The sequence below is a fragment of the Anthonomus grandis genome, chromosome 9, assembly GCF_022605725.1.
Source record: "Anthonomus grandis grandis chromosome 9, icAntGran1.3, whole genome shotgun sequence".
Taxonomy (NCBI): domain Eukaryota; kingdom Metazoa; phylum Arthropoda; class Insecta; order Coleoptera; family Curculionidae; genus Anthonomus; species Anthonomus grandis.
In genome coordinates this window covers 26,665,775-26,691,346 of record NC_065554.1, presented here as the reverse complement: position 1 = coordinate 26,691,346, position 25,572 = coordinate 26,665,775, and the positions used below count along the sequence as shown (strand labels likewise).

Below are 25,572 nucleotides of genomic sequence, written 5' to 3'. Positions count from 1 at the left end.
ATTTGAATACTAACTCCAGACCGAATAATTCTACCGAATAATACCCTGTCTATCTCGCTTGCACCTACTTACCTTGCGGACATAAAACGCAGTCTTTCGTTCTCTTGACGGCCGATCCGTGACAGGGTTGACCTCCGTTACTCGGCGGTGGGTTGTTGCACGACCTGGTGCTCATTTTACCAGTGGCGAGTACTTCGCCTGGACATTGGCAGTCTGACCATGGGCCCCACGATGACCAACCGCCGTTAACTAGAAAGAAAAATGAAGTTGATGTAGTTCAATGGTTCAATCAAGTTGTTTTGGAGTCGAAATAACCAGCTTCAAACTTCACTGCTGACTTGGGATAAGAGTATACAAGATTTACTTGCTGATGTTCTGAAGTTTTTTGGTTGGATTGCAAATTAAAGTAACTGCTGACTACTCCAGGTATCTGGCTGAGAGGTAACGTAACGACCATTAGAATTCTCTAAGTTCTACTGCGACCACAGGATTAGCATTCCAATGAGTTACTGGTGTCTCATGGAATTCAATAAATGGTTTATTGTAAAAAAATCCATGGAGTTTTTCAAGTTGAAATAGCTGGGCACCATAGCTGCCTCCGGTTCTACTGGTACAATAGGTTGGACCGTTATAGCAGGTTTAAGTGTAGAGGATGTTTAAGTGTAAAGGATGTATGCTGGAGCTTCATTGAATTCAACAGAGCTCTTTTTACTTAATATTGTAATTGGAATTTTAATATCTATTAAGAGTAAAAAAAAATTAAAAAAGTTATAAACGTAGAAACATAGAAGAAGAAAATGATGCAGAAAAAGATGATGATGAAGATGAAAGATAAAGAAGAAAAGGGAACATTATTTGGCTTTTGGAACTAGAACGAAAAAAACAATAGCAAAGCTAGAAGAAATAACTTTCTTCCTTCAAAAAGCAAAACGACAATCAGATAAAAGAAGATGACGTAGAAGAAGAAAACCTTTTTTACAGGCGATTTAATTTCTGATAGAAACTACTCTATTAACTGACCTTAAAAACTAAAATTAAAAGAAAATTTTTTGTATTTCTTTCTGCTTCCTCTTTTTCTTATTGTTTTTTTATTTCTTTTGATATTCTTAGCACCGTTCTTTCTTCCTTTTATTATCAGTTTTACTAGCATCATTGTAATTATGTTTAAATAATCTGTCAGTTATCATAAACAAATTATAAAAACATCTATTACAATAAGTGAAGTAAGAGGAATGAATTAAAAGGAATCCAAGAAATACGTGATGAAACCAAAAAGTCATAAAGGAAAAGAAGAAAAATTAAAACTTTGAGTATCATTGAGAATATGGACAAGAAAAAAATAACCAAAAGTGAAGAACAAGAAGAAGAAGAAGACGGAAAAAAATAAATCTTTATGGAAAAGTTGTCATTTTTCTATTTGAAGTAGTTTCGGAGTTTATTGTTAACTCACAGTCGAAAGACGACTGAATATTTGCAATTTTTTATTACAGAAAATTGAGGATCTCTTGAAACGCCTGGAATTTTGATTCTGAATGCCTGGAAGTAATAAAGAATGACCTTAAAAAAATAAAAATAGGATAATAAAAATAAAAATAGGAAAAAAGAGAAACAATAATTTAAAGGCAGAAATTGAAAAGATTTAGAAAAAGTATGAAAAACTATAAAGAGAAGAAGAAATAGTGAAAAACAGAAACACTCAAACTACCTTTAAAAGCACTATGAAATAATATGAACTTTTAAGTGCTTTGGAAAGAATAAGAAAGAAAAAGCCAAGACGAGAAAAAAAAGAGAGGAAACAAAATAGAGAATAATAATTAAACAAATTATTAACAGAATATAAAGAATAAAAAGATAACCTTTAAATGACCTTCTTTAAATTTCCTTATGCTTCGAAGAGTTCATTTGGAAGCGTCAAATCCCTGGAAGATATTTAAAAAAAATCAACTGCCTGGAAGAAATTAGAATTGACCTTTATGTTTAAAAGAGTAAAAAAAATGTTAAAATAAATAAAGAAAAACACGCAAAAGGAATAAAAAAAAAATTACGTGACAGAAGAAAAATTTTGTAACACAAGATTTGATTGCTGGTATTTGATTAATTAAATCTAAAAACTAGAATTAAAAAAAAAAAATTATTATTTCTTATTCGTTTCTTCTTGCTCTTTATTTCTTTTAACGTTCTTAGTTCCGCTCTTTCTTCCTCATCAGTTTTATTGGCGTCATTATATTTATGTTTAAATAATGTGTTAGTGGAGATGCATTAAAAGAAAAAGACAAAGAATAAGAAAGATTCATCCTTATTAAGTAATTTAAGCAGTAAATGAGTCAAAGAATTAGAAGAAAATTAGACACTTGTAAAGAAGATAAAGAGAATGATGAAGGAAGAGAAAAAAAATTGCATACATGTTTAGAAAGAAATATTGCTTTTAAATGTGGTCTCAGTTGAGCATAAAAAAAAGACCGAGAAAGAAGGAGAAGAAGATCAAATAGAAAAAGAAAAAACTTTGTGAGGAAAGAGTGAGAGAAAACAAAATGGAGAAAAATAATTAAACAAATTATAAAGAGGAAATGAATAATAAAAAAGACGACCTTTAAATGACCTTTTTTAACTTTCTTATGTAAATGAAAAAAATTCAAATGCCTGGAAGAATTTAAAAGTGGCTTATATAATGATAATTTAAGCCCAAACGAAAAGATGGAATTAAAAGGAGAAATAAAGAAGCATAAAGAAAAAGACAGGAAAATTAAATAAAATATTAAAATAAGCAGAAATCTTTTTTTTCAATTGTGCTTTTTATACATATTATTACATTACTTGAATGAAAATTTAAAAAACCTTAAATGCCTGGAATTAGATGTAACATTTATTCCAAATAAAGAAGAGGATAATTTTTATATAACAATAAAAGAGAGAAAAACTAAAAAATAAATAAATATATTTTTAAGTTTCCTAAAATTTTATAATGATAATTTTTAATTTTTTTTTTAAGTATTCCATAACTATGTTGAAAAATTAAAGAAAATTCCAAGTGCCTCCACTTACACATCATTTAACATCAAAAGAAAAAACCGGGGGAAACCAGAGTAAACCGGGACGTTTTTTTACATCAAACACCAAAATATGACCCCACCTACCACTAATAACCAAAAAAGGAAATTAAAGGAGTAATACTTAACTATATATAGGAAGAGTAGAAAGAATATAAAGAAAAACAAAATAAAACAGAAAAATCAAAAATATAAAGGAAGAAAATTTAAATAATTCAAATAGGAAGAAAGCGAAAAATAGGGAAATAATTTGTTAAAATTGTTCTTCTTACACTGAAGAAAAAAATTAACTTCAATATTCTGGAAAAAATTAGAACAGGCATCTGCACCTTAAAGAAATAGAAAAACGTGGAACTAAAAGCCAAAAATAAATAAGAAAATAAAACATTTCGGAGACACAGATCAATGAAAATAAGAAAGAATGAAGTAAGAATAGCAAGTAAAGTAAAAACCAAAGAGTGAGAGAGAGACACAAAAAAAAATATTTTTATTAATTTTTGAAAACTAAGAAATTTTTTCACGAAATTTTGGAACAAATTCATAAAAAAAGGACAAAATTAACCTAAAAACTATTGATAGAAGAAGAATTCTTAAACAACACAACTTTATATAGCTTATAAATAAAAACTAAAGAAATAAATTCCAGAAGCATTTCCGAAATTTTTCCCAAACAAAATTGCAAAACCAGAAAAAGCCCTAACCGTCTTAAACTAACCCAATAATATCCCAAACCCTCCGGCCATTTCCCTTTTTAACCGAAAACTTCCAGAGCTTAAAATTCCTATTAGCTTTGTACTAAACCCCCTATCAAAGCATAGTTAACTCTCTTTGAAAACTTTCGAGAAAAACTTTGCTTTTCACCACGGTTAAAATAGCCCACGGGCCGCCATTTTTTTCCTTTCTCCCCAATTCCGTGTGGGTTTTAATACAAAATTAAATAACATAATCTTCATTAATTTAGATGTCACCTTAAAAGAAATACAAGCCAGTAAAGCCTGTTTCCCACACACATAAATTATAAGAGATGTAGAAGCAGAGTTAACCCACCCAAAAGGCACTTTCGTAATTTCTAATTAACGTTTTACTCAGAGGGACCTGTCCGGTTATAATTGAAAGATAATTAATGGCCCGAAGTTGAAAGAAACCGAAGATGATTCGATAATAAACCGCTTAGAAAGGATTATTTTACGAACAAACCCGGTTGCGTCACATTTGACAGCCGTCCAGTGATGTTTCATTCGATTTTCGTAAGAAAAACTCAATTTGTTTACCCCAAAAATGTTTAGTTGGTTAAGTAAACTACCCGAGGTCCAACCTGAGGTCCACAAGAACGTTACCGAAGGGCTGAAGAGTATTTATAAAAATAAACTGCTTCCCCTTGAGCAGTATTATCTGTTCAATGAGTTTCATACACCACCGCTTAGTGATGCGGACTTTGATGCGCAACCGCTTATTTTACTGGTAAGTCTTGTGGTAAAGTAAGTTGCCGAATAGTAAGTTTCCTTTTAGGTTGGCCAGTATTCCACTGGAAAAACCACTTTTATCAAGTACCTTCTGGAGAGGGAGTTCCCGGGCATGCGTATAGGACCTGAACCTACTACTGATAAGTTCATTGCTGTTATGTATGGTGAGATGTTGTTTCTTGTAAAGAGCTTTTTATTTTGTTAATAGTCATAAATTTAAAAATAAAAAAAAGCAGAAGTTAAGTTTAGTAGAAAAATACGAAAATAGTCAAAATGATGAACGCTTACGATAAAATAACTAAATAGAGCTAATAGAGTTAACCAGTTATAATAGTAACTCTATGAAAAAGAAATCAGTATAAACAACTGAAAAAGGAGCAGAATAATTTGAAGAAATTTACCAAATTCACCTATAAAATGATGTGATAAAAATTCTATAATATACTCAAACAATATAATTTAAAAAAATTACTTTTGTTAAAAATGAAAGTAAAAAATATGTGAAATTAGAAAATTTTAAAAGATAGCTGAATTAGGAAGAAAAACCGTGAACAAACAATAAGGAAAAAACTAAGAATTGTAAAGCAAGAAAAAGGAGATAAGGTTAAAAAGAAACTAGGTTTGACTTTGGAGGTAAATTCTGCAGAACAAAACTATGAGTATTTGATTAGTTATGAAAACAAGGATATTTAACTGATATGAAACTAGATATCGAACTAAATTAAGTTAGAATAAAATAAGAAGAAAATCGATTAAAAATACTGAGGAGAAAATTTTAATGCAAAAAATAAAGAATAGAAAAAGAAAACTTTGTCCTTCAGAAAATCAGTAAGAAAAAATAAAGGATACTTTATTTGTTCGAACTACGTTTCATTTTTCAATAATTTAGATCTACAGTTAAAATTATTAGTCTTTAACTAATTATGAAATCAAAACAGTATTGAACTAATATAAGCCAAATCGTTATTTAACTAAGAATTAGTGTTATTTAATTATTTCTAAGTAATAATAATAATGATAATCTTTATTTAGCAAATTGCTACATATAAAATATAAAGAAGTTAAAACGACAAAATATAAATATAAAAAACATAACATGGGCCTAATAATAATCGTTTAAAACAATTTATATTATTACAGATTTTTAAGTCATTAGGCAATTTATTAAATTCGAGCAAACCTTTATAGAGCACGGAATTAAGCATTTGAACGGTGTTACACTTATGAGCTAAAATAAAATAAAAAAACAGGAAAATAAAAAAAATTATAAAATGAAAAGGCATTCAACGATCAATTATAAAATCACATCTATGGACGAAATTTCAACTTAATATGAAATCACATGGCTGGTATTTGACTAATTATAAAACCAGTACGGTGTTTGACTAACTGTGAAACCAAATCGCTATTTGAATTAATCAAAGAGAAAAGAGAAAAAACCAGAAGGGACAAATAATGAATTTTATTAGTTCTAAAATAAGACCTTAATTCGACTAATAATGAACCAGACTGGCTGAAAAAAAACTACTTATACAGTCATTAGCAACTGTAAATTATAACATTTTTTTAGGCGAAAATGACGGTGTAATTCCCGGCAATGCCCTCGTAGTAGATCCAAAAAAGCAATTCAGGCCATTATCCGCTTTCGGTAATGCCTTCCTCAACAGATTCCAATCGTCCACCTTAAAATCCCCCGTTTTAAAGGGGATGACTATAATCGATACCCCTGGGATATTAGCAGGTAATGCTAGAACTAATTATCAATTTTCTAACCTAATCAAACGTCGATTTTTAGGTGAAAAACAACGAATAGATCGCGGGTATGATTTCACAGGGGTTCTCGAATGGTTCGCCGAAAGAGTGGATAGAATCATTCTGCTCTTCGACGCACATAAGCTGGATATCTCCGATGAATTCCGTAGATCAATTGAGGCCCTTAGAGGCCACGATGATAAGATAAGAATTATACTGAACAAGGTAATTTATAAAAAATAAAATTTCATTGAAACAATTAGGCTCCTTTAGGCTGACATGGTGGATCATCAGCAACTGATGCGGGTATACGGAGCCCTAATGTGGTCCTTGGGAAAAGTCTTACAAACGCCCGAGGTGGTGAGGGTGTTTATCGGGTCATTTTGGGAGGAACCCTTAAGGTAAGAATGATTGATCAGCATCAAAAAAATATATACATTTAACATCAAGATAAACTTTCCAAAAATGTGGCCCTACGGTAAAAAAAATTACCGTCCGTAAAAGTATCTGATGAAGATTAATGGCCCAAAGTTGGTGAAATTAATCAACGACTTCGGATGTTTTTATTAATTCGCTCCACAATGATGATGCCCAGTCGGTGTTTACTTTTTGAAGTCGGTTTATTTTATTTGGCTTAATTAGAGGTCATTTCATTAGCCGCGTTTGTGTTGTTTGCTTTGCATTTACGAAAGTTAAAGGGTTATTAAGGTATTTTATGGGTTTAGGATCGTTGAAGGAGCACTGTAGTGAATTGACTTAAGGTTAATTAACTACTTTTATAGTGTAGTTTTATTTTTTAATTAAGAACAGTATAACCTAAGTATTTTTTTTTCTGGCATAGTTATTACAATCCATGGGCCGATATTGATTATACAATTTCCAAAGAAGAGCCCATACGCAATTTTGAATGCTCTATTTTCTTATTCAAATTACATACATTTTGCTAAAAAAACTGTAAAATTATCAGTTTCTTTTCCATATTTTCCATATTCCAGGTAATCTTTGTAATCCAATAGTCTCAATATATCCATAAAATTATATTCAAGTTTTCTTAGATTAATTGCGCCTTTTTGAATTTTCTATTTCCTCTTTAATTCAAGAATTATTGACACACATAAAGCGAATAAGTCAATTTTTTCTGTCATCTTTAAATCACTAATTTCTCAGTCAAATTGTCACAAATTTTCTATTTTCTCTTTCCGATTACAATAATTTTTCCTAAAGTAGAGAATAGTAGAGAATAGAATTCTTATTTTCAAATTAAAATAAACAGAAAAATCAATTTTTTTTATCATTTTCAAATTTCTCATTTCTCATCAATTTCCATTTTAATGGTAATAATAATTTTTATCAAATTGTATTGAATTTTTCCAGAAGAAGGAAGTGTGCCAGTTTAAACTTTCATATCTTTTATTCAAGCTACAATAACTTCTAAAATACTGTGAAAATACACATTTCTTTTAGCTTTTTTGAAATTTGTCATTAATATTTCAATTCAAGTTTTTTTTTCGTCATTTTCCATTCTCCCATACAAACTACATTAATATTTCCTGAAATATTCCTATAATTCCTCGTTTTTGTGAACTTATATTTAAATTTCCAAAAAAATCATGTACGTACGTCATTTGGAATTTTCTACTTTCTTACTCAAATTATCAATTTTTATCCTGTAATTTTTTAATAAATTTTGAAAAAATAAAAAAAAATAACGATTTTTAAACTTGTCAATTCTCTCAGATTCTCATCAAATTAAATAGAGAATAGAATAAGGATAACTTTCCCTAAATTACTATGAAAATGCCATTTTCTTTCCACTTTTTTGAAATTTTTTAATCAGATGGCAATTAAATTTGATCATTCGCATTAAAAGTTTTTACTTAAAATTCATAAAAAAAGACCAAAAAATTTTTAAATTTTTCATTTATATTTCAATTTAATCAATTAAATTCTCTCATTCCTATTAAAAAGTATGTCATTTAAAGAACTCGTCCATTATCTTAAATAGACCTACACAACTAAAGAAAGTCTCAGTCTCAAAACATCTTTTTATATGTCACGAAGGTTACATGTTTTGCTAATAAAGCATCATCAGACCTACAATAAATAGAAAAAAACACGTAATTACATTCGATGAGGATCCTACCACTGGTACAAGGAAAGTAGCTACAGAACTGAATATTTCTACATGGAAAGCATGGTCAGTTGTCAAGGCAGAAGGAAGGCATCCTTTCCATTACACCCCAGTGCAAGGTAATTTCATACTACATCAACAATTCTTCTTAATTCCGCAATTTTTACTGGCATCGTGATACTCTATTCTAGGTCTTCTACAAGCCGACTATGAGCGACGGGTACAATTTTGCCGCTTTTTACTTCACGCAGACATTGAAAATGGACACTTATTAAAAAGCATCTTGTGGACAGATGAATCAACAGTTACACGTGCGGGGATATTTAACCAACATAATTTACATTATTGGGAAAACAAAAACGTAAATCCGCATTTGACCAGAGCCAAGTCTTTCCAAGATTCAGTGTTAATGTTTGGGCAGGTGTGATTGGGAGACACCTCATCGGTCCACACTACTTGCCGAGAAACCTCAACGGGGACAATTACTTACATTTTTTACAAAATGATCTCCAACAATTATTGGCTGATATACCCATATTTGATGGGGCCAATCGTCTTCCAGAATGACAGGTGTCCTGCACACTATCGGGTCGCCGTTAAAGAATTTCTGGACAATACTTTTCCCAATTCGTGGATCGGAAGAGCAGGTTCCATCGCATGGCCTCCACGGTCCCCTGATTTAACCCCTCTCGATTTTCACGTCCCCATAACGTGCAAAAAAGAACTCGTGTACGAGGTGGAAATTGACAATCTAGACCACTTAATTCAAAGAATCAATGCCGCTTTTCTAACCGTCAGAGAAGAGATGCGACTTCGATTTACGACAGTAGAAATGCGACGGCGGTGTAGGGCATATATAAGAGCCAGGGGAGCGCAGTTTCAACAAAATTTGTAATTTTGAAATAAATACATAAAATTTAAAAAATATTTGTTTTTTTACTTTATTTTCCTTTAAAGTCATGAATTGTGGCAAGTTAGTCGGCTTTGTGTTACACATCGTATATCATTAAAAAGAGTATTAACTGGAGATGTTTTTAAAACTACCTGAACATCTTGATAGATTTTGGTTTTTTTTTGCGTCAAGTTAAAGTTACTTTTCATAACTTTTTTTGCTACTTGTATTAACTTTTTGAGCTCAAAACGAATTGTTTCGGTATTATTTGTACTTGATATTGATATTTTTAGATTCAGGATACATTACAGACTAAATACAAATGTAAAAAAGCGTGAAAAATATGCTGAAAAAATTTAAAGATGTCAAAAGGCATAATTTTTTGAAAATCCTGAAAATAACACGAAATCAATGATATAAAAAAACCCGAGACTTTTAGAACACAAGTTTATTAAGAAAATATTTTCTATCTGAGCCTATCTATACGCCCACCAAGTTTGGCTAACCCTCCGCCAAACACCCTGTATAAAAAGATGTTTTAAGACTAAGACTTGGAGTTTTTTTATTTTTTCTCTAACTATGTAATTGTTTTCATTTAATTTCCATTTTGGTTTTCTAAAAAAGTGTATGTCTTTTTTTTAATTATATTTATTTCGTTCTTTTAAATTTTCTAATTTATATTTCAATTTAAGCTGCCCTTCACCGCTATCTTAAATTTTCGATTATCTTATTTTAATTACACTAACTTTTAATGAAATATAATTTAGTTAATTAAGAAAAAACGTAGGTACTTTTAGGCATATAGCACTCCAAGACGTAATCTTTACAAATTCATGAAAAAAAAAAACGATTTTTTTAATTTTTAGTTTCTCAGATGTTCATTACATTATATTAAAGTTTCCTGAAAGAAGCCATTTTACATTTTTATAGTTCTTATTCAAATTACAATGGTTAGAAAATAAAAATTTCAAAAGCTAGAAAATATTCCCAGTTAACTTTTAAAATAAAAATGAACTCGATCTAGGCACTAGAATTAAAATTATACAACAATTTACCCAAGGGTACTTGTTTCCCGTAGCATCCTAGACTTGAATTTCCAAAACCTGAATAAAAATGCTTGTAGTGCATGGATTTTTAAGATTTTTTTAGGAAAGTTATAAAATATTCCAAGGAATTTTTTAAAGTAAAAATCAACTCAATCTGAGCACTAGAAGGTAAGTTATACAGCAATTTACCCAGAAGTGCTTAATTTCTCTTGGCACCCTAGACATGTCTATCTAAAACCTGGATAAAAATGCCTTTAGGGCATGGATTATCCAGATGTTTCTAGGAAAGATTCAAAATATTTCCAGGTAACTTATAAAATAAAAATGAACTCGATCTAAGCACTAGAATTAAAGTTATACGGCAATTTACCCTAGAGTACTTGGTTTTCCGTGACATCCTAGACGTAGATTTCCAAAACATGAATAAAAATGCTTGTAGTTCCTGGATTTTTAGGATTTTTCCAGAAAAGTTATAAGATATTCTAAGGGATTTTTTAAAGTAAAAATCAACTCAATCTGAGCACTAAAAGTAAGTTATACAGCAATTTACCCAGGAGTGCTTAATTTCTCTTGGCACCCTAGACATGTCTATCTAAAACCTGGATAAAAATGCCTTTAGGGCATGGATTATCCAGATGTTTCTAGGAAAGCTTCAAAATATTTCCAGGTAACTTATAAAATTAAAATTTACTCGATCTCAGTATTAGAATTAAAGTTATACGACAATTTACCCAAGAGTACTTGGGTTTCCCGTGACACCACGTCTAGGATGGATTTCCAAAATCTGAATAAAAATGCTTGTAGTGCCTGGATTTTTAGGATTTTTTCAGGAAAGTTATAAAATGTTCTAAGGAATTTTTTAAAGTAAAAATCAACTTAATCTGAGTACTAGAAGTTAAGTTATAATAAAAAGAGAAAAAAAGAAAATAAAAAGTGAAAATCAATAGAATTTGATCTTTCACATTGCAACGTAAAAAGTGAAATTCGTCAAAAAAGAGCATGAATACAATTTTCTATGAACTAATTTCAATTTTATTTTCTCATTCATCTTGAAAGCCATAGACTTAAAATTTTAATTCATGATATTCATCAGAGTTACATTTTCTATTCATTTTGAATTTTCTCATGTAAATTTCAATTCAAGGTTATTTTTCCCGTTATCTTGCAGTCTTAATTCTACCATTATACAAATTACACTAATTGTTCCTAAAATAATAATGAGTGGATATTACTGTGTGTCTTAGGAACTTTATGAAATAACCCCATATTTATGACTTTGATTAAATTAAATTGAATTTTCCTAAGAGAAGCATGTACGCCATTTTGAATTTTAAATTTTCTGATTCAAATCAATCGATCGAACTCAGTCTTATTCATAAGCCATTGTCAAATTCAAATTTAATCAAAAAAATTAACGTGTTTACAGAAAAATTATTTAGTCAGTTTACAATACTTTTAATATTTTAATATTTTAATTAATTATATTTAATATTTTTAAAAAGTTTCAAATTACAAAAATGTTTATAAAAAAAGAGAAAAGACGCCATTTTTTATACGACTTTTTGAACTCTTTTATTCGTATTAGAAATCATTTTCATCAAATTTTAAAAATTCTCTCTAAAAAAGAGTACAGATGCCATTTTATATCCGCCATTTTGAATTTTTCAGTTTTGTCATTTATACTGTAAACTATCAATTTAAAATTTTAAATTCATCATTAAGTTTAACCTATTTTTCTCCGAAAAAGGGTATAAATTTTCTGTTCACCATTTTCATTCACAAATATTTTCAATTCATTTAATTCAACCTACTAAAATTTCTTTTATAAATTGGAAGCCATCAACTGAAAATCGGAATTTAATATTTTTATTAAAAAAAAATTCTATAAAAGAGGAATGATCCCACTTTGAATTTGTCATTTGCTCATTCATATTGAAAATCTTAAATTCATCATTTGCATCAAATTCCAATTAGTCTAAGAGTCATTTTCAATTTGGCACCTTCCAGGTTGTATTGTAATGAGCAAACCAAATAAAAACTATATGATACTTAACGATTTCTATTTCAATTAATAAAACAACTTTGGTATGCCATTATAAATTTCCATACTTAATTTCCCCTTATTAATAAATTTACATATTTTTCAAGGTTTGACATCAACCGAAAGTTATTCGAAGACGAAACCCAGGACCTCTTCAAGGACTTCCAAAGTCTCCCGAAGAACTCGGCACTTAGAAAACTTAACGATCTGATTAAAAGGGCACGTCTAGCCAAAGTCCACGCCCTGGTCATCACAGAACTGAAAAAAGAGATGCCAGTATTCGGCAAGGATAGCAAGAAGAAAGACCTAATTAAAAACTTAGAAAACGTTTATGAAAAGTTACGTAGGGAGCATCAAATATCTGCCAGCGACTTTCCCGATCTAACCAAGATGCAGGACTTACTGAGCAAATATGATTTTACAAAATTTAAGGCTCATAAACAGAAACTTTTGGATGAGGTGGATCAGTTGCTAAGTGAGGATATTGCGAGACTTATGGCCATGATTCCTCACGATACTAGTCCAACAACCCAACTAGAGGTAAAAATTTGCTAGTTGAATGTTAAGAAAACCTTCTTTTAATATCTTCCCAAATTGCTGACACAAATAGTTTCCTAACTGTATTTCTATAGTTCCGTGAAATTTACTTTTGCATTTTATTCATTACGAATTGTTCTATGTCACATTTCTCGCTCATATCCAAACATAAATTTAATTTCCTAAAGCGAAACAGAAAACAATCGCTTACCGAAAGAGCTGCCCGAGCTTATCAGCCAGTCAGTTGTCAAAAACTTTTGTTTTCTGACAAGAGTCGAAACGTATCTTTTGTGTTTCCCCGGCGCCCGCATTTCTATTTAGTCCCGCTTTCAGGAAATTCGAAACGCTCGCGTACATCTCGATACGAACTAACCGTTATTGTGATTTCATTTTTTTTCCAGGTTAGAGGTGGCGCTTTTGAAAATGTCCAGGATAAATTCACCCCGTTCGGGTACAAGAGTGGCGAGGGGTGTAACGCCGGATATGGAGAACCCGAGTGGATTGTTAATAAGGAACGGACCACCTATGATAGTTTGTTTGAGAGTTTGGGACCGGCCAATGGGAGACTTCCTGGTTCAACTGTCAAGGTATTTATTTGATCCAATTCATTTACTTAAGCCACTGTCTTTAGGTTAATATTTAATGAAAAAGATCGAACAAAGTTGTGGTCTCATATGAAAAAAATACCAAGGTACAGAGTCTTGGAAACTCATAATGTCATAGGTGTAAGTGGACCTAAGGATTATTTGACTTTCCACTGAGACCACTTTTAAAATTTGACATCTTTCCAGGCTATTGCGTTTTCCAAATTCTCTGGAAAAGCAGTTTAAACATCTTTTATTATATCCTATTCAGGCCCTATCCTTAGATGTTATTTATTTTTTTCTACTTAGTTCTTCGAAATTTCGGATTTCAAATCCTGACTCTTGTAGCAGTTAAAAATACCTAAAGAAAATAATTACTTCGTTTACAAAGTTGAACAACAATTACAAAGTTAAAAATCGTGAAGAATAATGCTTTTCACATCTCATGAGTCAAATACGTCCGAGAAGTATAATTTCAAGATAATGCAAATAGTAATGGTGGCGAGAAATGTGCTGTGAAGAATACAAATGTTCAAAAGTGAAATTATTATGGAAAGTCATAATGAAATGCCAGGTAGCATTGGACCCAAGCATTATTTGACCTTCCACTGAAAGCACCCTTGAAATTTGACTTCTATTCACCTTTCCAAACTGTTTTGTTTTCCAAATTCTCTGGAAAAGGTCCTTAAATACTCTTGATTAGGTCTTAGTCTGACCAGTACTTTAGTTTTTCTTCGTCCTTTCTTACTTCCTTGTCGGATCAATAGTTCATCCCGATTTTTTTTTAATTTCTTAAATTTATTTGAACCAAAGTGTGAATGTGTTGTTTTTTATGTCCCAAACATTTTTTATGCTTCTTGTTAAACTAACTGGATGTGCGGTAATATAAAACTCAGGATTTAAATTTTAATATTTTCGATGTTTCAATCGCCAATAAAAATAAATATTTTCAAAAGTGAAACTATCTTGGATAGCTATAATGAGCCACTTTTTGACCTTCCACTAACTCCACCTTCATTTCTATTTATATTTCCAGATTATTCTGTTTTCCAAATTCTCTGGAAAAACTCTTTAATCGCGCTTTAATTACGGACCTTTAATCATAATATAGTTTGGCCGGGATTTTAATTTCACTTTTTGTTTTTTGACCCTTTGATGGTTCTATATGTTTACCTTTTAAGAAGAAGGAATTCTTAAATTAATTTGCTTTAATTCATGAGTCTAAGGTGTTCTAGTTATTAATATCCGACTTTGGATAAAAAAGAAATCAAGAGTTTTTCTGTTTCCACCCATCTAAGGCTTGCTGGTCTTATGTATTGAACCAAATAAGCTCGAAAATTCAAATTTCAAAATCATAAATAGGCCAAGAAACTTAAAAAAAAATATATTTATAAAAGTAAAGCTATCTTAAACTGGTGTAATAAACTAGGACGCATAGGACCTAAACGCTCTTTATCTTTCCCTTGAATCAACCCTTGAAATTTGATTTCTATTCACCTTTCCAGACTATTCTGTTCTCCAAATTGTCTGAAAAAGCAGTACGAATACCTTTGATTGGATCCTAGTTAAGCCAGGACTTTAGTTTTTCCTTTTTTCTTCTTACTTTAATTGCTTGAAGGACATAACCATCAAAATACGTGACCTGTCGAAGATCCGAGTGATAATCAATATTTAGCGTACTTAGCTTATGAATCAAGGATATATTTTCAAGTAATGAAGACATAAAAATCAAAACTTTTTTAGTACCTGCATCAAAATATGTTTTCATTTTTAATGTTAATAATTTCAACAGTGAAACTAGCTTGAAAAGTCTTAATAAGGTAGGTAGGACAGGAGGCAAATACCATTTAACTATCAATTGAGATTGCCTATAAAATGCGTCATCTATTCTTATTTCCAGACTATTTGGTCTTCCAAATTTTCTGGAAAAGCAGTTTAAGTACCTTTGATTAGATCCTAGTCGGGCCAAAACTTTAGATTTATGGATCAATAACTGACCTCCAACAAGGAATTTTTTGATCACAATTTTGGTTTTCCTTTTTTCATTTTTGTTTGGTCCCTTGGGATAAATATAGGATTTTTTTAAATTTATTTACAGTAAATTGTAAATTCCGGAGTCTCCGGAGAATATTTTAGTGGTTGATCTCAGATAACCTTCGTAACAGTCATTTGATAGTTTCACCTATCTTAGATCTTGCTGGAGAATCTTTAAAAATGATGCTTCTCTTTAATCAAATGCATTCGAAAAATTAATGTGCAAAATAACGCAAGTGGTGATGGTGGGAAAAAATTAAGTGTAGGCAAGAAACAGATTAAAAAAATTAATATTTATAACAGTAAGACTATCTTATACAGTCATAATAAACCAGGAAGAATAGGACTTATGTACTAGTTAACTTTCCACTCAGACAACCTTTAAAATTTGATTTCTCTTCAACTTTCCAGACTACTTAGTTTTCCAAATTACCTGGAAAAAGAGTATGAATACCTTATTATAAAATTCCAGTTAGGCAGGGACTTTAGTTTTTCATTTTTCCTTCTTACTTTATTTTATTAATAGACATAAATCCCAAAGTACTGCCTTGATCTTAACGTGAACTATCTGAAATCTGAGCGACAATTGATATTTAGCCCACTCTTCTTGTCAATAAATGACATATTGTTAAACAATGTCCATATAAAAATGAGAGTATATTAGTAAATTTTTCACACAACCCAACTCGCATTACTTGCAAAAAAATATTATTCAATTTTCACTCTCAATGTTTTCAACAGTGAAACTATCTTGATAAGTCTTAATGAGGCAGGCAGAATTGGACATAAGCACTATTTGACTTTCCACTAAAACGACCTTTATAATTTGACACCTATTTACCTTTCCAGGCTATTCTGTTTTCCAAATTCTCTGGAAAAGCTGTTCAAATACTTCTGATTTAAGCCTAGTGAGACGAGTAATTTCCAGCGGTATTGAGAATTGTTCTTTATTATCCAAACCAATACCAACTTTTCAAATATGTATAAATTTTTCAGTCGGAATTCACAAAATCCAAATTACCAAACCCAGTTTTGGCAAAAATCTGGAAGTTATGCGACGTGGACAGGGACGGACTGTTGGACAAAGATGAGTTCGCCTTGGGCATGCATCTGATAAATGTCAAACTGAACGGCGGTGACATCCCTGTCAGTTTGCCTGAACACTTGATCCCGCCCAAGAAAAAAGACAAAGTATATACTATAACTAAGTATAAGATAGAGACCAATATATACAGGTGTTATGGTAATTTTTTGTTGTTTTTAGTGGTTAGCTATGGAGCGGTACCCCCAAAAGGATGAAGGATAGAAGCCAATTTATGTGTATACTTATCTGAATATATATGCGTTTTTTCATTATAAGCCGTTTTGCTTTTACCCGATAAAATCAACATTCAAAAAAAAAAGACTTAAATTTAATATGCCTAAAACCGGTTAAGCGAAAATTACTTTTTATGCCCGTAAAACGGTAGCAGTAAATCGTAATCGGACATTTAATCTCTCCAGACGTGTTTATATCTCTTTATACGGTTCCGATGACAGGGACGACATCTTAAAACAGTTTATATGATATTAACAGACAAAAGGTTTCTAATTTAAATAAGGAATTTTAGAAAATCCCCGCTAATAAATGGCAAAGGATTTTCGTATTTAGAAAACAGCTGGGTAGTCACATGATTAATCACCGAGTCTGACGGCGGTTATTTGTTTAACGGAAATGAAAATTATACGTCGCTGATAAGACCTGATTAGAGAAAGCAACATAAGAGGAATTATGCAAAAATCTAAATTTTACGGCTTAGTATAATTCATTCATTTGATTCGTGGGTTTAGGAGGATCTTAGATTAGGTATTTGCTGTATAAGCTCTTTTATGTGATTTTTACTAATTTAATCCAAACATTTAGAGTGTGCACATTTTTAGATAAGATCGTTTTCTACAATCATTTTCTGGTAGAACTAACAGTTGAAATTTACGAGTTTGACTTGACTCCAAATATTGTGACAAGTCGTTTTTAAATACTTTCGCAAGTTTTCGATAGATCGCCTAAGATAGTGTAACTCTTCTAATTATTTCGTTTTACAGACACGACAATGTGTAAAACCCGCATAGAATTTAAAATACTTCCTAGCCCGAAATCAAGATTTTTTCCTATATAAAGTGATCTTCAATGTCATTCCAGGATTTTAATGTAATTTGTTCCTTCTATTTATAGCCAACTTCTGTTTGTTCTGAATTGTTGGAATTCTTCACATCACATGAAATCATATTCCATTTTATTCCGGAAATTTGAACTCATTTTAAACCTCTATCGCTTATTTAAAGCATTTCCCATTTTGCATCAATTTATTCAAAAAATCTCCAAGATACAGATCATCCTCTACAATCATGGTGGTTATATGAATATTCTTTGTAGGATCACAGTTCTCCAAAATAAAATGTTCCTGGTCAATAGATCATAGGTATATTAAGGGCACCAGTGAAACCCTTTTCACTTTACTACTCATAACCTATAAAACCATCATACATATTATATCCCTTTATTAAGCCCTTGACGTATTAACTAGCTATTAATAATATCCGAGTTACTTACACCCAATTATACCTCCTTTGACTGAACAATGGAGTGCGGAAAGACGGAAATTTCGCATTTCTATATAACCCAGCTATACTATAATAGCTACTCCATTATGCGACGCTATATACGCGTAAGACGTATATGATTAACTTACACCCTAGTTCTTGGCATAGATTTTCTTCCACCGGGTTTATTGTTTCAAAACTATAAAACGTAATAACGTTTCGAACATGACAAAGTAATTTCTGGCAAAAGGGTTCGGTTTAACCTCGTGTTACGACGATTTGACTTTTCCGAGTAATCAGGCAATTTTCGTGAAGCCATTCCATGTTTGTTCGAGGCTAGACAAACATAGTCAGGTTTATCCAGCAGTTGAGGTATAATCTGTGCAAATTTCGTGAGTTTACTTTGTTATTACTAGCGTGTATGGTATTTGATTTAAGTTTGAATTTAGTTGCTTTCAATTTAATGTTAAAAGGGTTTTTTTATGGAAAGTTTAATCGAAGCAGAATAGTATGAAAAATCGAGATATATTCATTCTTCTTTAATCCCTTGATAGACCAATAGTTTAATTCCAACAGGGATTTTTTTAAAATTTATTAGCACCATTGTAACCACCAATTGTAAATTCCGTAGTCTAGAATATTATAGTGGATATTGATCATATAAAGCATATTAGTAACAGTCATAATACCCGTATATCAAAAACATAAAAAAGAAATTAAGAGTTTTCCTGTTTTCACCTATCTTAGACCTGGAGAATTATTGAAAAATTATGTTTCTCTCGTTTTGGGGAAAAATACTGCTTAGGCAAGGAACAGTTTAAAAAAATGACTATTTATAAAAGTAAAACTATCTTGGAGAGTCATAATAAACCAGTGTTTTAAGTTTTAGGAGTAAATATTAATTTAATTCCAGGCATTTGATGTAATTTTTGATTTATTCCTGGTATGTGAAAAATCAAGATATATGGAGTAATTTTCCATTTTGTTCCAAGCATTTGAAGTCATTCTGTTGAGTCAATAATTTCAACAGTGAAACTATCTTGGAAAGTCTTAATGAAGTAGGTAGAGTAGAACGTGAATACCATTTAATTATCAACTGAGATCGCCTATGAAACTTGTCGTCTATTCATATTTCCACACTATTTGGTCTTCCAAATTTTCTGGAAAAGCAGTTTAAATACTTTTGATTGGATTTTAGTCGGGCCAGAAATTTAGTTTTCAATCAATAGGTTACCTCCAATAAGATTTTGTTGATTTATTTGCAGCAGTCTGTAAATTTTGGAGTCTAAGATATTCTGGTTGTTCTCAGATCGCATCTATGGTAACAGTCCTAGTAACGCGATATCAAAACTATGTAAAGAAAACAATATTTTGCCTTCATATGTTAGATCTAAAAAATCTTTAAAAATGATGCTTGTCTGATTCCTTGAGTCAAATACGTGCAAAAATTATAATTTCCAAATAATACAAATGTGGTATAAATAAGGAAAATAAAATGAAAATCTTAAAGAGCTATAATGAGCCTGGTAGCATTGGACCTTAGCACTATTTGACGTTTCACTGAGTTTACCTTTGAAATTTTACTTCTATTCACCTTTCCGGAGGATTCTGTTTTCCAAATTCTCTGGAAAGGCTTTTTAAATACCCTTGATTAAAACCTAGTTTGGCCACAACAGTTAAAAAAAAAAATATTTATAAAAGTAAAACTATCTTGGATAGGCATAATAAGCCAGTGTTTTAAGTTTTAGGAGTAAATATCAATTTTATTTCAGGAATTTGACGTAATTTTTGATTTATTCCTGGTATATGAAAAATCAAGATATATGGAGTAATTTTCCATTTTGTTCCAAGCATTTAAAGTTATTCTGTTGAATAAGTAAAATCTGTATTGTTGTAACGAATTCATAATGAGGTAATTATTATATTGAATCATTTTTAGAAACTGAGATCAGGAAGGCAGTTTTCCTTGAATTTTCAAGTAATTTTTTTATTTCTAGACAGAGGTTTTTGTTAACACTTACGAAGCTGTGATATGTTTAAAAAATCATACTGTTTATCACCAAATTATAGCTGTGAATCGTCCAATTTATCAAAGGAGTTGACCAGAGCAGCTGAGGTCAAAGCAAATGAACCTAACCCATAGAGGAGTTTTATTTGTAAACGTTTTTTGTTAAAGTCTTTTTTAAACTTCTAGTTAACCATGTTTTGGAAAAACAATGCTCCGCTATCGCATATTGATTCTCTACTTGCAAAGGCAGATGTTACTATGCAAGAGGTAATGGAGTCTGATGATATAATTAGTGAGTGTAGAGCTCAAAATAAAAATTTAATTTAAACCAGAAATAATGTCAGAATTAGTTTTATTAACCACCACTGAACCTTCAGATGAAAAAGAGATAAAAGAACGATTTAAACATTCCCATGTTGCTAGTGAATTACTTTCATGTGAAGTACCTTCTATAAATGAACGCCTTGCAGGAGATGAGAGGTTACTAGAAAAACTATATGAATTTTTGGAAAAAGAGCCTCCTTTGAATTCACTTTTAGCCTCCTATTTTAGCAAAATTATGGGTGGTTTTATTGCCAAGAAGACTGAACAAGTTCTAGATTTTTTAAAGGCAAAAGAAACATTTTTGCCTTTGCTAATGAAACACCTTGAGACTAGGGCCATCATGGATCTCATGCTCAAATTGACGACGCAGGTCGAACGAGTGGAGATGAGACAGAACATTTTAAATTGGTTGGACAGCCAAAGAGTGATTCAAAAACTGATAAGCCTGTTTGACCCTAAGGTTGACAAAGCCAGGCATGATAACGTTGCTCAATTGCTGTGCGATTTCTTGAGGACGGCTAGAGATACCCAGCGATGCTGTACGGAACGTTTATTTCCAGATCCTCTTTTAAATACTCTTGAGTTCCCTGATACAATCAAAGGACTTCTAAATGAAATGTTATTTAAAGAGAAACGCGAGAGTTCTATAGTTGGCGGCATTTCTTTGTTGTTAGTATCATTAGATGTAAATCAAACTAGTTCGACAGGTTTTCGTATTCACATATTCTTTTAAATATAAGTACCTCATCAGTCTGTTGTTGAGTCAATAAAGTTATTTGAACTTTAAATAATCCAGTTTTAAAACAAGTTTATTCCAAGCATTCATTTATTTATTCATTGAAAATCATATTTCTTTTAGATTATTTCTGAGTTCTTGGGCTACTTGAGTAATTTTACCATTACTTGGTATCAGGCTATTGAAATATTGTTTTTATCTTGCAACAATTGTGAATGGTGTTGTACTTTATGAGACTTTTCAAAGGCCTTTGAGTGTGTGCCTCAGCTTCATACTGCGATTTTACGGATTATCTGTGGTCAGTGTAAATAATATTCGACAAATCACAATCGCTATTATAGATATTTTAAATCATTTCTCTAGACGTATGGAATAAGGTAACCAATTATTCCAGGCATTCGAAGCCATTTCTGGTAATTAAGAGTCTTAGAGAAAGAAGATCATTACGTAGGTCATACTACTTTAACCTTTAACGAATTGGTAAGGTCTATAAATACTTTTAACTGATGCTTATTTTCGTACTAACTCAGTTACCTTCCTAATTAAAGGCTGAATTTGTAGTTCCTAGATAAGTGGAACCATTTTTTATTTTCTTTCAGGTTTTTGAATCTATTTTAAAATGCTTACCATGCATTCTAGGAGTCTTCCTGGAGAGTGTTGCAATTTCTTCTCACAAAATCATTTTTGTATAATCATGTTTCCTGTAGTCCAGGCCTTTGAAGCTATTGTAAAATTTTCTCCAGATGCTCTTGTAAAATATTGGAAATTATGGATTTTTCAGGATTACTTAAGCTTTCTTAATTTAGCAAAATCTCCTATATAAAAATAAAATACATAGTATGGCATTTAATATAATATTAAAAACTAATAAACTAAAATTAACAACCAAAACAAAACCAAAAAATAAGGATAATATTACAATAATAGCGCTGGTATAAAGTACGAGTATTGTTGGCAAATAAATATGTTTAAGATTATGCATTCACGTATGACTGGGAATATAAAAAAAGGTAAGAAAAACAAACATATACAATGTAAAAATAAAATCATACAAATTAAATCTTAAGTTAAACGCAAATAAATAATAAAACATGAGTTAGAAATTATTAAAATTAGAACACAAACACACAATAAAATTAAGGTAAAATAAATAATTACAAAAACTTAAAATGACATAAAATAATTTAAAATAAAACGCATAATGATATAACACAGAATAAAGATAAAAAAAAGACAAATACTAAATCTCTAGAACCAATTTTCTCTCTCTCAAGCCTTTTAAACACGTTAAAACTATCACAGGATTTAAGACTAGCTGGTAACCTATTGAATCACTAAAAATTGTCAATTTATCACAGATATAGTCTGGTAGCAGGCGATGTTTTAATTTAAAAATAAACAGATAAACATTAAACATAATTCTTTGGTTCACAGACAACATACCTAGGACATTTAACATAGATACAACTGGGATATAACGATTACATTTAAGAATCAGTCTCATAGTTCTATTTTGTATTATTTTAAACTGGTTAATTATATGTTGGGGTAAATTAAATAATAATGTGTAACATGGCATTATAAAGCATTAGTTTTCTGTGCATAGATACTTTTTATGTTTTTGAACATCATTTCTTTTATAATGCATGATTTGAATATTTAATTCAGAATGTCCATTTTTATATTCGGGGACTAGTTCGTGTACTTCTAGTGATCTTACCAAGCCCTTCGACTGTCCTATTTTTGTCCTGTATTTTTCATTAAGGGAATTATGTGTAATGAAGATTTTCGCTGAGCCTCTGTATTAATTTCCATTTATAGTTTCAAATATTCATGATAATGTTTCTGAATCCAAGCATTTATTTGAGACATTGAAAATCATGTGAAAATCATTAAATATCATTTTCCTTCCAAGCTTTTAATCATTTTTTTATATTTTTACGTAATATTAAGTTTCTTCCTTTTTTTCTCTTGGAACTACTAATGACACTTGTTGATTCATCCACATTGTTGTCTTGGTCTCCAATCCAGAACACACGAGAGGCATAATAGAAGCCTTAAATGGAGAAAAAAGAAAATAGAATTTTTAAAGGTCTATTGTCTCGAACGAGACACACACCGAGCGATGTTTTGTTAAAAACCGAAGAGCCAATAACTCTCACGGAACACGTTCCACAGCGTTAAAACAACACGACTGGCTTTGAAAGGAAAATCAACACCGCCGTACTCGTGACTAGATCTTGTCTTGTATCCGCGGCTTGCTCTACAAATAATGGCCCTGTTTATGGTCGATCTTTTAAATAGACTTTTGTGAACTCCCTGCCGTCGGGCCACAGAGATTTATGGGCCCTAAGAGATATGGGAAATTACTTGGGAGGCTCGTAAATTATGAGGAAGTGATTTTTTGATGGATAATTGATAGTGAGTGTACTAAACATAGACAAAGGTTAAATCCCTGGAAAAAAAATGTGATTTGCATAGCGTGGCTTTATGTATATATCTGGCATAAAAGAGCAAATTAAGTATTTTAAGAATATATATATAAGTTAAACTGGCTTCAATTGCCTGGAATGAAAATGGAATTTTTCAAAACTTAAAACAATTGGAAGGAATAAACCATGATTTCAATCCCCTTGAATAAAATGGAAAATGGCTTAATATGTCTGGATTTGATTAGAAACTACTTTAAATATTTAAAAGATTAGAATTTCCTCAAAGGAATGACTGCGAATGCCATGAATTAATTTTAAAATCACTTTAAATGCCTAGAATAAAATGATATTTTACAATAGGCATGTAAATCTACTTCAATCCCAAAAAGTCCTTATTTTTTTTTAAATGCCCACAGATTTTGAAGCCTCAGTTATTTTCTTCTTTGGCAAACTAATGGGGCAACAGTGACGTATTTTTTTCAAAAAAATTACCAAAACATTTAAAAAAAAATCCCAAAATGCATTTTAAATAATTAAAAAACCGTTTACAAGGCAACATTTTAAATAGATGTTGTAAACAGAACAATTTTTTTTAAGCAAAATTACGTGTTAAAAAAAACGCATTCTAGGATGCTTATATTTTTGGATTTCGCTCCCAATTAAGTAGCCCAATAGCCTGGAAAATAATTACATTAAAGGCCTGTAATAAAACGAAAAAGTTCTTCAAATTGCTAAGATATTGAACAAATTATTGCCAATTGTTGGAAGACAGTAGATGTCTAAATAAAAAAAATACTTTTTGTTAAAAAAAGGTTTGAATCTCTGGAGTAAAATAGAAGATTACCTTAAAAGTCAAAAAGATACAAAAAATAATTTTCAATCCCTGGAAGTCCAAAAAATTGAATTCTTTCATGTCTTTGGTCTTCCAGGGATTGAAAATAATTTTCTGTATATTCCAGACATTTGATATTTTATTGCTTTTCAATTATAAATAATTCTTACAGTCATTTGCGTAAAGAAACAATATTGTAAGTATAATATCGACTTAGAGGTTTCCCAATAATTGGGAAATTCATTATTTCTTACAGGCAGTCAGGATACTTTAAAAGTTTCTTTCAGGCAATTCAAATTTCCATCAGTAATTTAAGCTTCAAAAAGTCAAGACAATAAAAATTAATAATAAAAGAACAATAAGAAAATTAAATAAGAAACTTGAGAAAGCTAAAAAATATTTAAGAAAACGCCAATAAAAATAAAAATAAGGGACGTAAAGAGACAATTTTTGTGATTTTTGATGCCCGGAAGCTAGAAGTTTTCTTTTGTCTTAAAAGTTTCCTAATAATTGAGAAATTCATTATTAATTATAGGCAGTCAGAATATTATTAAAGATTTTTTATTTTAATAACAATTTTTTATACTTAATTACATATACTATATATTATATACTATAATTACAATAACAATTTTTTTATTTTAAATGCCTAGAATAGTAATGAAAGAGTTGTCAATTTGCTAAAATCTGAGAAAAATAATTTAGAATTTATAGAAGATACTAAATGTCTGCAATATAATGAAAAGTTACTTTTAATATTTAAGTTAAGTGAAAGAATATTCCCAATTCCTGAAATATATAAAAGTTCAATAATTATATAAAAATAGAACGAACGGAATTTATTTTCAAAACTTAAAACACTTGGAAGGAATGATTTCAATTCCCTTGAATAAAATGGAAAATGAATTATATTATTGAATTATTGAGAATATATTGAAAATGACTTATATTATTATTATTATTATATGTCTGAATTTGATGAGAAATTACTTTAAATATTTAAAAGATTTTAATTTCCTTAAAGGAATGACTTTGAATGCCAGGAATTAATTTTACAACCGCTTTAAATGCCTGGAATAAAATATTTATAGATATTTTACAATAGGCATGCAAATCTAGTTCAATCCCAAAAT

At 30.5% G+C, this 25,572-nt stretch overlaps 2 protein-coding genes across 8 annotated transcripts in view; one reads left to right on the top strand and one right to left on the bottom strand.

The window, feature by feature from the left end:
* LOC126740145 (netrin receptor UNC5C) overlaps positions 1 to 25,572 on the bottom strand; it is a 346,710-nt gene that overhangs the window by 50,269 nt on the left and 270,869 nt on the right. For all 6 annotated transcript variants that reach the window (XM_050446069.1, XM_050446068.1, XM_050446072.1 and 3 more), the window contains one exon: positions 73 to 249. In XM_050446069.1, coding sequence (XP_050302026.1) covers positions 73 to 249 — 177 coding nt within the window. The remainder of the gene's footprint in view (positions 1 to 72; positions 250 to 25,572) is intronic.
* Positions 4,253 to 16,886, top strand: LOC126740147 (EH domain-containing protein 1-like). 2 transcript variants are annotated; one of them, XM_050446074.1, is made up of 9 exons: positions 4,253 to 4,508; positions 4,557 to 4,674; positions 6,081 to 6,251; positions 6,306 to 6,487; positions 6,536 to 6,663; positions 12,480 to 12,912; positions 13,311 to 13,496; positions 16,524 to 16,718; positions 16,792 to 16,886. In XM_050446074.1, the coding sequence occupies exons 1-9, from the start codon at positions 4,326 to 4,328 to the stop codon at positions 16,831 to 16,833; spliced, it is 1,638 nt and encodes a 545-aa protein (XP_050302031.1). In that variant the 5' UTR covers positions 4,253 to 4,325; the 3' UTR covers positions 16,834 to 16,886. The 2 variants fall into 2 exon arrangements, with proteins under 2 accessions (XP_050302031.1, XP_050302033.1); XM_050446076.1 differs by having other exon boundaries at positions 16,524 to 16,735.

Bases quoted from the DNA above. Each gene is read 5' to 3' on its own strand.
- LOC126740147 (XM_050446074.1), top strand. From the start codon at position 4,326: ATGTTTAGTTGGTTAAGTAAACTACCCGAGGTCCAACCTGAGGTCCAC. The intron at 6,488-6,535 runs GTAATTTATAAA...AGGCTCCTTTAG, and splicing joins TAAGAATTATACTGAACAAG to GCTGACATGGTGGATCATCA. The intron at 12,913-13,310 runs GTAAAAATTTGC...TTTTTTTTCCAG, and splicing joins GTCCAACAACCCAACTAGAG to GTTAGAGGTGGCGCTTTTGA.